Source organism: Zalophus californianus, chromosome 9 (genome assembly GCF_009762305.2).
Source record: "Zalophus californianus isolate mZalCal1 chromosome 9, mZalCal1.pri.v2, whole genome shotgun sequence".
Classification (NCBI taxonomy): domain Eukaryota; kingdom Metazoa; phylum Chordata; class Mammalia; order Carnivora; family Otariidae; genus Zalophus; species Zalophus californianus.
Genome location: NC_045603.1, coordinates 25,828,480 through 25,844,454, shown reverse-complemented (window position 1 = coordinate 25,844,454; position 15,975 = coordinate 25,828,480). Strand labels below are relative to the sequence as shown.

The 15,975-nt window shown below is 35.5% G+C and overlaps 1 protein-coding gene across 8 annotated transcripts in view; it reads right to left on the bottom strand.

Annotated features, from left to right (window-relative positions):
* The window catches only part of NR2C1 (nuclear receptor subfamily 2 group C member 1), a 46,001-nt gene that overhangs the window by 12,315 nt on the left and 17,711 nt on the right, over positions 1-15,975 (bottom strand). For 6 of the 8 annotated variants that reach the window (XM_027591662.2, XM_027591661.2, XM_027591658.2 and 3 more), the window contains 6 exons: positions 15,673-15,852; positions 14,486-14,633; positions 14,297-14,387; positions 10,006-10,190; positions 8,261-8,426; positions 1,915-2,036 (listed from right to left, as the gene is read on the bottom strand). In XM_027591662.2, coding sequence (XP_027447463.1) covers positions 1,915-2,036; positions 8,261-8,426; positions 10,006-10,190; positions 14,297-14,387; positions 14,486-14,633; positions 15,673-15,852 — 892 coding nt within the window. The remainder of the gene's footprint in view (positions 1-1,914; positions 2,037-8,260; positions 8,427-10,005; positions 10,191-14,296; positions 14,388-14,485; positions 14,634-15,672; positions 15,853-15,975) is intronic. The other 2 variants (XM_027591660.2, XM_027591663.2) reach the window with 2 other exon arrangements.

Sequence of the window (15,975 nt, the reverse complement as noted above, 5' to 3'; positions counted from 1 at the left end):
AAACCATTTTTCAGTACAGATCAGAGGGAAATGTGGCTGCCACTGTAAGACTGGATTATAAATGGAAACCTCAGGTTTTATTTTTGGTTTCTTTAACATTTGGAGAATTTTTTTTTTAAGATTTTATTTATTTGACAGAGAGAGACACAGCGAGAAAGGGAACACAAGCAGAAGGAGTGGGAGAGGGAGAGGCAGGCTTCCCGTGGAGCAGGGAGCCAGATGCGGGGCTCGATCCCAGGACCCTGGGATCACGACCTGAGCCGAAGGCAGTCACTTAACGACTGAGCCACCCAGGTACCCTGTGGAGAATGTTTCCATAGGATAATCACACTTAATTTAACAGAAGTACTAAAGATCAATAATGTTATATAAATAATTCAAAGAGTTCAAAGCACTCCCTAAAAATCGTTCCTTTTGTTTTTGTTTTTTTACTATAATAGTTGATAGCCTATTATAACAAATATCACCAGATTACTTTTCAACACAAAAGTACTCCAGTTAAAAGCTTAGGGAACTAAGTAAACCTAACCCTTTAAAATAAACTGCTAATATGTAAATTTATATCATATTTTAATTCTTTGTTAAAAAAAGCAGACTGGAGAAATTCTGAAAACTAAATATTATTTTGAGAGAAAGGGCTAACAGTTCTAAAGGTTAACCATTCTAAATTAGGCTTTTAATCTATGTAACTATATTAGTTAAGTATGTGACTTAATGCATGGTATAACCAACACCAAATTATACTGGGGTTCTATGTGTGCCTTTTTTTTTTTTAAAGGAGGCTCCATGGCCAGTGAAGAGCCCAACGTGGTGCTCGAACTCATGACCCTGAGCATCAAGACCTGAGCTGAGGGCGCCTGGGTGGCTCAGATGGTTAAGCGTCTGCCTTCGGCTCAGGTCATGATCCCGGGGTCCTGGGATCGAGTCCCGCATCGGGCTCCCTGCTCTGTGGTGAGCCTGCTTCTCCCTCTGCTTCTCTCTCTCTCTCTCTCTCTGACTCTCATGAATAAATAAAAACATTAAAAAAAAAAAAAAAAAAGACCTGAGCTGAGATCAAGAGCCCGACGCTTAACTGACTGAGCCACCCAGGTGCCCCTATGTATGCTTTTTCAAGTCATGACTGAGATATTTCTTAGTCATATTAAATACTCTAAGAATGAAGGATGGACAGTTATCATTCCTTTGGCAAATGGGAGAACAGAAGTATAAGATATGAAAGCACATTATTCATGAAATCATGTTGGTGAGTAGGGCCCTGTGACTAGAAAAATACTTCTCTAACTACTGACTTAACTTTTTCCATGGTCTCTCTGCTCTTCATACCAGTTACTTTAACACAATCTAAATAGATCTGGCAAACATCAGGTAATACAGACGTAATACAGATTACTGCTGTGTTTCTTGGTGGTAAGTATCTCCAAATTATCACTGTGGTACTATGGGGTCTACAGTATCTCCCCCTTCCCCACTTTTTGTAATCACAGATTGGAAAACAACTGTTTCTATTTTGAAACATTCACTGTATGCAAGTTTCAGCTCCTTATGAACATGCCTGAGATGAACAGTGAAAACAGTGGGGCTGGGAGGGAAACATCCAGGGCATACCTACAGCCTCCCTATCTTCAGGTCAAAGACAGCCTATTACAAATGCTGGCCATGATTTATCAGCTCCACTGCATATATTCCACTTGAATTATTAACTCAGTCAAATTATGAAACATGGATACCCTTCCTATATAAAAATAATATAAGAAAATACTAACTGCCATAATCTGTCATATAAATAACAAAACTTTATATAATGTTATACCATTTTTTTCCTTTAATACAAATCCATCCAAAATAAAAGTTCTTGCTTAGTGTACATTTGTGCGATAAAATCATATTTATACTCAAGGACTTCAAAACACTTACCCTAGAGCCTGGAAGGAAGGAATCGAAAGTGCCCAGTGCATTGATAAGAACAGCAGTCTGGAGGCAGACTCCCCAATGTAGTGCACATTCAGGTACTCAGGCATAGGAGAAGGCATGGTGAGCTAGTGTGAACAGGGACTGAGGTAAATTATGACAGTTCTAAATGATAATTTCTTTGAAAAAGTTACATGTAAACATATCAAATAGGAGGTTGATATATTCACCAAAAGGCAAATCTTGAAATAATCCAAGTGACTGGATTTTACAGCTATAAATAGGATTTAGAATGAGTAGATCATAGTTGCTAACAAAGCAATATTCAGACAAACAGAATCCCATTAATAAATATCAGGTATGATATTCTCTGGTTGTGTTTTAAGTTATTTCTTAGTCTAACAATGTGCTTTTTTTCCTTTCTTCTCTTCCTTTATCAATAATGGTATAGTTGTTTAAAGAGCAATCCTGTGTGTTCAATGTTCCATTCATGCAGGCTATGGGCAGTTACCAAATTCAAATCTTACAGGGTCAGGAGAATAATGAGTGAAGTGGGCCTGCTGGTGCCATCTGGGAAGTGCATATTCCTTTACCTGGGACTCGAATTCCATATACTGAAAACATATGGCAATTTGGACTAAGGACTGCCTGCTCTATTTTTCAAAGAGCAGGTTCTGTGTGCAACTCCCTGTTTAATCTACAGGTAAAACAAAATGTGTCTGTGACTATAATACTCACAGGCTGTCAGTTTGTACTCCTGACCTCAGGTAGTTACTTTAAGTGTGTGTCAACTGTTGAAAATAAATATCCCACATCAGAAGCATTTTTGAAAAGCTTATTAAAGAGAACTTTCATTACTATAAATGAAATGTAATTTCATCTATGACCTAAATTTCTATCACTAAGGAAAATAACCTATGCTATAGAGTACTTTGTAGGCATTAAAATTAGTGAGATAAACTGAGATGTAATGGCATAGAAAAAAAATACCTCACAGACGTCTAAGTGGAAAAACTACGAAACAATATGTAGATGACCTAATTTATGTTAAAGAGAAAGGGGGGGGGGAGAGAGAGAGAGAGAGAGAGAGAGAGTGTGTGTGTATGTATATATAAAAAGGACAGATGGAGATCTATCACACAGTTAACAGTGGCTACCTCAGGGGTAGAGTAGGTGGATGTACCCATATGTATTTTTCTGAGGAAAGGATAGCTTTAATCAGATTCTCCAAAGTGTCTATGATGCCTAACAGATCAAAAGGTTTTCATCAAAATGATACAAAAATTCTCCAGACATGTTAGGTAAAAAATATTAACTGCCTTTGTTCATTATTAGCCACAAATGGTTTATCTATTTATAAATGGTGCCAACTAATAAAACTATTTAACAGAGAAATTAACAGTTGAAATTTCATGTATGAGAAGAATATATATATATATATATTTTTAAATATTTTATTTATTTATTTGAGAGGGAGAGAGAGAGTGAGCACGGGTGGGTTGAGGGGCAGAAGGAGAAGCAGACTCCCCACTAAGCAGGGAGCCCATGCAGGGTCTGATCCCGGGACTCAGGACTCTGGGATCATGACCTGAGCCGAAGGCAGACGTTCAACCAACTGAGCCACCCAGGTGCTCTGAGAAGAATATTTTTTATTTAAAAAAAAATTTATTTGGGTGCCTGGGTGGCTCAGTTGGTTAAATGACTGCCTTCGGCTCAGGTCATGATCCTGGAGTCCCTGGAACAAGTCCCGCATCAAGCTCCCTGTTCAGCAGGGAGTCTGCTTCTCCCTCTGACCCTCCCCCCTCTCATGTGCTTTCTCTCTCAAATAAATAATAAATAAAACCTTAAAAAAAAAAAAAAGAAAATAATTTTTTTAAAGATTTTATTTTTAAGTAATCTTTACATCCAATGTGGGGCTCAAACTCACAACCCTGAGATTAAGAGTCACACACTCCACCAACTGGGCCAGCCAGGCACCCTGAGAATATTTTTTAAATGCTTGAGAAATGTTTACTGGAGCAGCAAATTAAAATGCCACTATTTAAAGAGAATTCTTAATAGAACTGTAGGCAAGCAGATATTAAACATCTTAAATGTAATTATCAGGATGTAACTGTTTCTATATGTAAGTATATAAAAAACAAACTGGGAACTATCATACCTTTTCAGAATTGCCCAAGGAGAGTACAGGGGGGGAAAAGCCTGAAAGATCAGGGGAATTACCAGAGATTACTAGTTTTAGGGGGTTGGAGTAATTAAGATGTAAAACAACAACTGTTGTTTAAACAAATAGTTTAGTCACTTTTAAGAAAGTAAAATAGTTACAGTATTAAAAATTAGACAAAAGGGCTAAAAGATACAGATGTACCCTGACTGACACAAGAGTGGTGGTAATGTTGAAAACTTTGTGCTTTAATCATAAAATTGAAATCATTTGCAATACATACTAGAGGAATTCATTATTTAAAAGACTGCCATGCATTGTATGTATGCATGTATTATAAAGAGAAGAAATATCTCATAATTTATCTGTTTTAATACTTAATTTTCTTAAAGCAAGATACACCTCTAGCATCATGAATCAGCCAGTACTGGCTTAAGAAACAAGAATTTATTCAACAAGTCTTTTAGATTGCAAAGACAAAGATTTCTTCCTCTATATAGAGAAGATGAGTTTCTACTGAAGATGTTAAAGAGCGTCCCAAAACTGCCTGTGGACTTTTAGGTTTATAAACTGAAATACACACATTTTAAAAATGATACACATTCAGTACATTGAGATGATTTTTTTTTTTTCTAAGTAGGCTTCATGGCCAGCATGGAACCCAACACAGGGTTAGAAGAACTCACGAGACCATGAGATCAAGACCTGAGCTGAGATCAAGAGTTGGATAGTTAACCCACTAAGCCACCCAGGTGCCCCAATATATTGAGATGATTTTTAAAAGAGTGTTGACATGAATTAAACTTGGCTACCCATTTTAGAAGTTACTTGTCTACCATTACCTTTATAGCACTTTCTGTAATTCTGACAATAAGCTAAATGATAGAACTTTAAAAAAATCATTTGACTTGAGTTAGGAGATCTGAATTCTATTCCCAACATGTCATTAGTTGTGTGACCCTGGATTACACATTATAATTCAGCACTTACATCTTGAGATCTCTTTTCTTTTTTTAAAAGTAAATTCAACCCCCAATGTGGGGCTCAAATTCACAACCCAAAAATCAAGAGTCACATACTCTACCAACTGAGCCAGCTAGGTGCCCCAACTGAGATTTCACTCTAAGGTACTAAGTGCTGAGGCTTCAATAGAAGAATAAAGGGAAACAGAATGAGCTACAGAAAGGGCTAAGAGGAGGCACCTGGGTGGCTCAGTCATTAAGTGTCTGCCTTCGGCTCAGGTCATGATCCCAGGGTCCTGGGATCGAGCCCCACACTGGGCTCCCTACTCAGCGGGAAGCCTGCTTCTCCCTCTCCCACTCCCCCTGGTTGTGTTCCCTCTCTTGCTGTCTCTGTCAAATAAATAAATAAAATCTTTAAAAAAAAGAAAGAAGTAAGGGCTAAGAAAGAGATGGCATTTCTGAAAAATGATGGGCAACTGAATAAAAATGTGGAAGGTCCTAAAAGGTCATAAACTTTATCTCACACGGGCAATAGGAAGCTAATGAAAGCTTTTAGGTAGCAGAGTAACATAACTGGACTGATTTTTTAAAGATTTTATTTATTTGAGAGAGAGAGAGAGAGAGAGAGAGCGCACACACATGTGAAGAGGGGAGGAGGGGCAGAGGGAGAGGGTGAAGCAGGATTCCTGCTGAGCAGTGAGCCTGACTAGGGCCTCGATCCCATGACCCTGGGATCATGACCTGAGCTGAAGGCAGACGTGTAACTGACTGAGCCACCCAGGTGTCCCATAACTGGGCTGATTTTTAACAAACATCACTTTATTACCAGAGCACAGGACAAGATGAAGAGACTGGAAGCAAAGATATTACTCTAACAGTTCAGGTAAGAAATTTTAAAAGGCCTTGAAATACAGTGATAAAAATGAAGAGGAAGGGAGAAATTCAAACAAAAGAATGGTTAGGATTCAATTAGGGAATGGAGGGGAGTGAAGTATGGGGAAAATGATGATGACTCCCAAACATCAAACATGGTGACCAGAAGGACTATGGTTTTAATACTGAGATGATACATATGAGAGAACAGTTTTGGAAATCACCTACCTCTGTCTCATATACTTATTTCTAAATGGGAATTCTATCTACCTTGATGATCTATGTAATCAAATTGCAAGAATCAAGAATAAAGTATATGAAATCACACCAAAAACTCTGAAATTTAATAAAAATATTTAATATTTCTATTGTCCTAGATTCTCCAGAACCAAATTCCAAGATGCAATATTAGACTATTTCTCCTTTCTGTTTGGATTGCTTTGAACAAGACACTGAAAACCTCCAAATCTTTTTTCATTCACCAAATGACAGTAAAAATCCAAACCTTCACAACCGTGATTAAGGCTCAAACCTAAGAACGTACACATGAAAGCATGCTGCAAACTATACTGTACATAAAAATGCAAGATAGGAACAAAATGCTATTTAGCACAGTTAAGAAAGAACTGAGTTTTTGATTACAGATGTCAGGTTTTGAAACTCATGACTATAAAACCTCAATGAGAAAGCCAACTATCAAAGTACTGAGCTGGGAAGTGAGGGAAAAGTAAAACTCTTGATTTCACAAAGGCTGGAAATGTAAACAAGCATCAGAGAAAGAAGCTGTCTTTGTCAGGAGACCAAGAAACTTCACAGTGCTGATTCTGAGGACACCCAGAGAACAGCAGGTCAAAGACTGTATGGAAAAAAACCAATTCCAGAGAAAGGAAAAAAGTTCTAATTTGCCTAACTCATCTGTCCATAACAAATATTTAAAAGAATCAAACATTTTGAGGACCAACATCAACAATTAAAAAAGGACTATTTCTACTTTCTATAGAAGTACTCTATACTTTTTCTTGCAATGGGTCCTCTTCCTACATGTCTTTTTCTTTCCTTCCTATTTAAATTAAAAGTAGAAAATAAGACAACAAAAACATGTCTTTTATTTAGAATAAAAAGTGCAATTGGGAAAAATCAGTTTTGCCTTGCTCCACCCTTGTCCATAGCTACTATAAATTTTAAGGATGACACTGATTATTCTCATTATCTTTTCTTACAGCCCCCATAAAAAATTTTCATGTACAGTACACATAAAACATTTCTAATTTTTTCATATAGGTTTATCTTTGGTAAAATTTTATATGAAGATTGGTTTCACTGTTACGTTTTATGGTCTATATCAAATTACAACAATTTACTAAGTCACTTGAGTTTTCTCTGTGGCTACTTCTACCAAGTCAAATCTTACAAATATAAATTTTATTGTATGCAGTTTTGGCCAATGTTAGATTTGTATTATTTGTACCAGTCACACAAACCACTATTTGATAACTGTTTATATTTTCATTAGAAACCCATGGAAATTTATAATCTACAATAAAGTTATACACAATTTCCATGAGGTATTCTAAGACTGCTGTGTACTAATTGAAATCTCCTATATATTTTTAATCACTCTGCATATGATTTGCTGATGTACTCATGGCTGACACAGAAAAGACACAGAGTGGTTAAAATGGACGGGTCAAAACATCAGAGTCTTAATGCAGGGCCTCAATGGTCGTGTATCTATAGCCGTAGTCTGAATATTATCTGATTGACAAAGTTATTTTCTGATATTCTGCATGTATTGTTTCCATCATAAATTAATGTATTTAGGGGAGCAAAAAAGAAACTACAAATGTACCTCCTCCAAAATGGTTAAAGTGTGAAAAGTTAAAAGCCAAAAGTTAAAATGTATTAAATAATTTTTACATTCTTAATACTGAGAGCTAGCTAATTAGGGGACTACGTAATAAATGGAGTTCTTTATAGTTACTATGGTAAGGAATAACTGCGTCTCACATATTGTTTATACCAAAGCACTGAACAAAACCAGTGTATACAAACATAATGCCAATACTTAGAGTTAACAACAACATCCAAAACTTATGTCTAAAATGTTCTAAAAGCTAGCTTTTATAGACTTAAAACCATTAATCGATATTATAACCATGATTTATAAATAGGATGCTTTATTGTGCCATTACTTTAAATAGCCAGATGTGTATGTTTCAGTTGCTATTTTGAATTCCATCAGGAATATTTCTGACTTCAAAAGCACAACAAATATACTTTGATTTCTGAAGGGAAGGTTAAAATCAAAATGGATAACACAACATAAAAACTATATTAAAAAATATGGAAATACCCTGAAAGCTACATGTGAATCGCTGAGAAGTGGCCCCTCTTTTTCGATGTAATTTATGCTCGAGTCTCCAGCAATTAGGTGTACGCTTCCTTCCATGCCCTCTACTGAGCTCTGACAGGCCGTGCTCTCTCCAGGATTCAATGCTTTTGCAAGAGTGTCAAATGCCCTATTAGGAGACATTAGATGCTGTGAGCTTGGTCAATCTCCACAATAAAATAAAAATTCTACATAAAATTCTGGAATTAATATTTAGGCCTAAAAAAATTATTGAGAATACAGAACTTTGATGTATCACTGATTACTCTATTTCTACTCTATTTTGCTATACACTACGTATTTGCTGTTTCCAAAAGCAAATTAAATTTGAATATGTATAGTATGAAAAGCTGTATTATATTAATATATTATCAGAGAATTAAAGTCTTTAAAAAAATTTATGTAATTACCAGGAGGAAAAACCCTTACACTTTGGTCTAAAAATATGCTTTTACAAGTTATACATTTGATACTACAAGAAAACAGCCCATTTACTTTACATACAGAAGTTATTTAAAAAGAATAAGGGCAAGAACTTATGTCAACTTTACTGCATTCCACACAACAGATTTTATTTAAAAATTCAGAAACTATTTTAAAACTTGTGTTAACACAGCTACATCTGTAAAAATTTGAGATTAGGATGGCAAATAATGAACTAATGTTAGCAAATAATTATTTAAAATAGCTCCCCATATTTTTCAATGAGAAGCCTTTTAGAGTTACTTAAAATCTCATGTTCAACAAAGTACTTATTGAGACTCTTAAATGCAGTTTCCTCAACATTTAGATGATGAACAGTGTGAAAAAAGCCTGAAGAGATCCAGTTTCTACATCCCATGTATTAATATCAAGAGAATGAAAAATAGAATTCTTATATAAGTTTCCCAAAGTGTAACTTAAAATTGTAGTTGATTCAATTAAGTGTTTTAAATCTATTTTCATCATTAAAAATTGGTGGGGAAAATGAACATGGCTGCCTAGGGTAAGACAAATGTTTAACTCTAAATACACAGAAGATATGGGGTGGCTGGGTGACAGACATTGGGGAGGGTATGTGCTATGGTGAGAGCTGTGAATTGTGCAAGACTGATGAATCACAGACCTCTGAAACAAATAATACAATATATGTTAAAAAAAAAAAAACAGCTGCAGCAGCAGCTAGCAGTAGGGGAAGAATGAAGGAGGGGAAATCGGGAGAGCGAGACGAACCATGAGAGACAATGGACTCTGAAAAACAAACTGAGGGTTCTAGAGGGGAGGGAGTGGGAGGATGGGTTAGCCTGGTGATGGGTATTAAAGAGGGCACGTTCTGCATGGAGCACTGGGTGTTATACGCAAACAATGAATCATGGAACACTACATCAAAAATTAATGATGTAATGTATGGTGATTAACATAATAAAAAAAAGTATGGGGAAATCTAAAAAAAAAAAATACACAGAAGATAAAATATTACCTTTAGCAAGAAAAAAAAATCCTTAATTTTATGACTACATTTCTAAGCTTATAATATTTATTTATTGCTCATTATTTAGAATGTAACCTGCTCAATAACATCTTATAATTCTTGAATGTGCTTTTTCAGTTAAAACTATGCTTTAAATTTTCTAAATCTAACAGAAATACTTGTTTTCTGAAACTTCTGTAAATAGTATTCAACATAAGAATATTGTAAGACATACTAATAAGATCAAAACAGACCTTACCTTGAAACATCACCATTCGTCTGCATTTCTTGATGAAATTCACACAAAGAGGTATCACCATTACTTAAGCTTTCAATCACAGACATTTCATTACTATTCTGAGAAAGATCTTTAGTTTTTCCAAGATTTGCTAATGATGTAACCACACTGGCCAATGTACTTAAATCTCCCTGACATGATTCAGCCTTAAAAAAAAAAAAAAGTATTAAAATCTGCAAATTGGTATCAGAGAACTTTTTGTCTGAAATATCCAATTCTAGATTATGAAATGCCAGAATTAAAGTACTTCTAAGATAAGTGAAACCCAGAAAGTAAAATCAAAGAGCTCTGAGCTTTTAAAAACTTTCTGAGGAAAATGTAAGTTTAAAAACATGATGTACATTTCCTAGGAAATGTTTATACAAAAATTACATTAAACCAAAAACTGTACTTAATGACTAATCTATTCACATCAACAATCCCTTCCTCTGTAAGACGATCTTAGATGATCTTTTAAGTTCTTTTTAGAATTAAAATTCTGACAATTTCCAAAACTTACTATATGAACTATAAAGTTGTACAGAATGTATTAAAATTAGTATTACTGAAAAAAGAAAAAAAGGTAAATGTATTACTGAACAGAATTCTTAGAATGCCAACTTTTACCAGCCACTGTTTTAAATATGTTAAATACCAGGTGCTGTGTAGGTGAAAAATCTCATATTTAAGATAATGGTTTTTGTTTTTAAGATTTTATTTATTTATTTCAGAGAGAGAGAGAGAGATTGAGAGAACGAGTGGAGGGAGGGTCAGAGGGAGAAGCAGACTCCCCGCAAAGCAGGGAGCCTGACACAGGACTTGATCCCAGGATCCTGGGATCATGACCTGAGCTGAAGGCAAATGCTTACGGACTGAGCCACCCATGAGTCCAAGATAATGGGCTTTTGCTACACATTGCATATTTTCCCATTTGTCTTTAGTTTATATTTTTGTTAATCATGTATATATTCTTTATTCACTAATTAGCTAGAATTATTTTGTGAAAAAGTATTCTCTTCTCCTTAACTCTTTGACTACCCAGAAATATAATTTCTGTAGGAAAGGCAGATAGATGCTTGATTTTTCTTTATCAATTTTCAGAGCAATGAGTCAATACCCTTAGCAACCTCTACTGGTAACAGAAGAGTTTTAAGTATCACTTTAAATTCATAGATTTTTATATATTTGATGTGTTTAAATGAATCATTCTTTTTTAAATACTCAAATTATTCCATTCTAACCTAAAGAGAGTCCCTTCAATTGCTTCAATATAGCCAACTGACAGAATCCTTTAATGAAATTTAATTCTTCCTTTACGGTTTTTAGTGTTTTTAATCCTAAGAAAATACATGTTTCCTTGATGGTTCACATTTTATCAAATTCTTCAGTTTGTGTGAAATTGGTTTTAGTGAACACAATGAAACAATTTTTGTGCTTCCTAAACTAATGAATGGTCCCAGAATCATTTACTGAGAAACCTACCGGTTGTGTGGAGTTCTCACTTGGTTCCTACTAATATATGTATTTTATTTAGTCCTTATAACAACCCTGTGAAATAGGAACCATCATCCCTTTATTACTGACAAGAATCCATTGTCACTGCGGCAGCAAATAGTGGAGGCAAGACTGGGAAGTCAGGTCTGATGGGAAAGCCTGTGCTCTAACCACTGTTCCAGGCTTCGTATACATGAGTAAAAGGAGTTAACATTTTTAAGTGTTTTAATTTCAACTAAAACTTAAACATATCTATTTTCTTCCATTTTCTAACATGCCTATCTAGCTAGATTAAGCTTTTGCCAATGAAAACTCTTAGCAATGTGAAAAGACCTCATCTTGTGACTATCTGTCAGAAACTTACACGCAAGGTTGTTATAATTTAATACAAAGACATACAGAAAAGTAGTGTCTGGGCAAATAATTTCTCAACAAAACTTAGCTGTCTTCCTTTCCTAAAGGAGTTAATACGTCAGTGCAATCGTAACTACCGTCCTAACCTTGAAGCACATATATAAAGCGAAGCAAAATCTTGTAATTCCAAAATATATGGTAAAAGGTCAAATTTCCCCACTTAATAACAAAATGCTAAAGCCCAACCTGTATGGTTGACGCTCTTATTTGCCCTATTTTACAGACGATGAAGGAAACAAGCACTGAGAGGTCAAATAACTTGCCCAATGTTATGCAGCTAATAAGTGGCAGATGAAATTTGATTCCAGAGCTCAAGTATTAAGAGTGCCTTAAGAATACTGGGTATTTATCCCAAAGATACAAATGTAGTGATCCGAAGGGGTACGTGCACCCCAATGTTTATAGCAGCAATGTCCACAACAACCAAACTATGGAAAGAGCCAAGATGTCCATCAACAGATGAATGGCTAAAGAAGATGTGGTGTGTGTGTGTGTACACACACACACACACACACACACACACACACACACACAGGAATATTACGCAGCCATCAAAAAACCTGAAATCTTGTCATTTGCAATGATGTGGATGGAACTGGAGGGTATTATGCTAAGTGAAATAAGTAAATCAGAGAAAGACAAGTATCATATGACCTCACTGATATGAGGAATTCTTAATCTCAGGAAACAAACTGAGGGTTGCTGAAGTGGTGGGGGGTGGGAGGGATGGGTGGCTGAGTGACAGACATTGGGGAGGGTATGTGCTATGGTGAGCGCTGTGAATTGTGTAAGACTGATGAATCACAGACCTGTACCTCTGAAACAAATAATATATGTTAAAAAAAAAGATAGTAGGAAGGGAAAAATGAAGGGGGGGGATTGGAGGGGGAGATGAACCATGAGAGACTATGGACTCTGAGAAACAAACTGAGGGTTTTAGAGGGGAAGGGGGGTGGGGGATGGGTTAGCCTGGTGGTGGGTATTAAGGAGGGCACGTTCTGCATGGAGCACTGGGTGCTATACACAAAGAATGAATCATGGAACACTACATCAAAAACTAATGATGTAATGTATGGTGACTAACATAAAAAAAGAGTGCCTTTAGAATATCAAACAAATGTATAATAAACCTGGCCATAAATTGGATGAATAATCTTACAGTTTATATAAAACCAGATCACATTACAGGCTGAGAGAAATACTAATCATAGGCTCCCTAAAATCTGTTTCTAGACAAGTCTTCAGGAGAAATTTTTCTTTTTGTTCTCATAAGGGGTTTCTGAATACTGCAGAAATAAACCTTTTTTCCTTGAGACTCCTTGCTCAAAGAGGACTCCAACCTTTAAAAGAAACCAGATAACTCAGACACATAATGAAAGCTCTTGCAATCCTATTCCTACTCCTGACTCAAGCCAATGTTTTGAGTAAAAGGTATGCTAGGAATTTCTCTTCACCTGAAATATTTTAGATATTTTGTTACTATAAAATCTGTAGGGAAGCATAAAAGAAATATTAAGAATTTTGCACCTGGGGCACCTGCGTGGTGCAGTTGGTTAACCGTCGGACTCTTGATTTCAGCTCAGGTTATGATTTCAGGGTCATGAGATCAAGCCCCCGTGCTCAGCACAGAGTCTGCTTGAGATTCTCTCTCCCTCTCCCTCCTGCTCATGCTCTCTCTCAAATAAATAAATAAATCTTAAAAAAAAAAAAAGGGGAATTTTGCACTTAATATAAATTTCCATTTCTGAGGACTTTTGAGATGAAAGAAACCTAGAAGACTTTTGTCTGTCACTTCCATTTTGAAGCTGTAATTGTCCTAGTGGAATAATGAACGTTTCTACTGATAGTTATTCATATATGAGGACACACAAAATGGAAGCTATCCTGGTCACAAATGTAAACCCAAGTCAGCAAGCACTTACAGAAAACACCTGTTAAGGAAACCTAACATACACCAATCACAATCTGCAACTCTGCTTTAACTAGCTCACCTTACCCTAAGAAACAGGACCCACTAGCCTTACAAGGAAATCTTCAAGCTCCTAGCCAGTAAGGCCATTTCCATATTGCTGCTTCTAATGTTCTCTAAAACTCACTCTTGCCCGAAATCCCTCAGCAAGAGTGCTCTCCTGATCTATGGATTGTTTTCCCTTGAATAAAGGCATCAAATTTGTTACTAAATTGTTTTAGCTGTCATTTGACACTATCAAATAGTTGATCATTTATATTAAAAAAAAAAGCAGTTTGTAATAGGAATATTTAAGACCAGATCAATTAACCAACGTAATCGCAGAGATTAAGAAAAGGCAAAAGATACTAAAAGCTTAAAAAAATTTAAGCTTTAAATTAATTGCACTAAACACACCTTATCTGGTGTCATCAGCACAGTTGACTCAGTTTTTATTCCAGACTGGTGAATATTCACAAACATTCCTGAATCTAACAGTCCTGCTGACCTGTAACAAACAAGTATAAATTTTAGCCTTAGTTTCACTGGGAACAAAAACAAATGACCCACTCTACTTAATGTATGTTTTGCTTGTTTTTACTATACCTTGCCGTTTCACTATCTGTTACAAAAGTTGGGGTTGCAGCTAATGGACTTCGAAGGTCTTTTCGGATGTAGATTTTTTCTGTTGAAGCGGCACAGTTGGAAGATTTTTCTCGTGATACTTCAACAGGTTTTCTTTCACACTGAACAGCTACAAAAATGCATTAAACTATTACATCACAGTGAGGAATTTATAGGCAATTATAAATGTAACCATTCGGTCAGCAATGCTCATTGCTCATGGGAGACAGTTACCATAAGTGAACTCTAAAGGTAATCCTTAATCTTTAGAAATTATTTCCAACTTCAACGAAGTTGCTTCAGAATAGTAATTTGCATCTCTTGCTCTCTTTTCTCTCCCTGACCCAGCTGTGGTAGAAATGTAGAGAAATTCTTATTTTTTAAAATCTCACTGTCAAGAAGGAAAAGATACTGTCAAGAAGGAAAAACTGAAAATAGGAGTCTCTTACCTATCTGTGTGAGAGTTGAAAAAAATAATATTTGATCAATTGAAAACAATACTAATAGAGAGCCACAAAAAGTTAAATCTTTTTTTAGTTAAGGGCAAGGAGATTTTTGAGAAGTAATTCAACTGTTTAATTTTCATTTATAAAATATAGGTAGTATATTTCACTTATAGGAATTTTATTTCATGATACTTAGGAGATAGTATGGTTTAGTTGTTAAATGTACATTTTCTGAGGGAAAAAAAAACCTGCCAAGATTCAGATCCAAGTTCTGCCACTTATTAGTTATGTGACCTTGGGCAAGTTTCTAAATCTGTTTACTCAAATGTAAAATGGGTAAGAGTAGTACCTAGTGCGTGGTGTTTTACTATAGAAATAAATAATTCATATGCTATACACAGAGTTAGGTATGGTGAGAGCTCAATCAATATTAGCTACCCTACTTATCACCTTAGTAGTTTAATCGGAAACTAAACCGGCATCTAATTAGTTGTGCTTTTTTTAAAAAACCATGTTCAAACACACATACATGCATAGCATATAGGCATTCGATGAGTATCTTGTTGAATAAAAAATACATGCATATGTACACATTTCTAAACTGTTAGTTGGAAATCTGTAAATTAAAAAGCATATATATAGACATATTGTGTTAATTTTGACATACTTTTAGAGGTTGCCTGAATTCTTAAAATTATTTTCTCCTTTAAAGCTAATACATACAGTCTTGTCTCATTCCAAACGCAATACATCTCTGTAACCTGCAGTATTGACAGCGGTTTCGATGGTGTTTATTGATAATACAGTCCTTTGATCCTCGACATGAATAAACTAAATTTTTTCGGATGCTTCTCTTAAAAAATCCTTTGCAGCCTTCACAGGTTACTGCTCCATAATGACGCCCTGGAGACAAGATGTTTAAGGAAACACAAAAGTCATATATTTTAGAACAGAAATAGAAATAAGCCCATTTCTTCTCTTTAAGTAACAATAATATATGTGATGAAATGGAGATTTTTGAGTTTG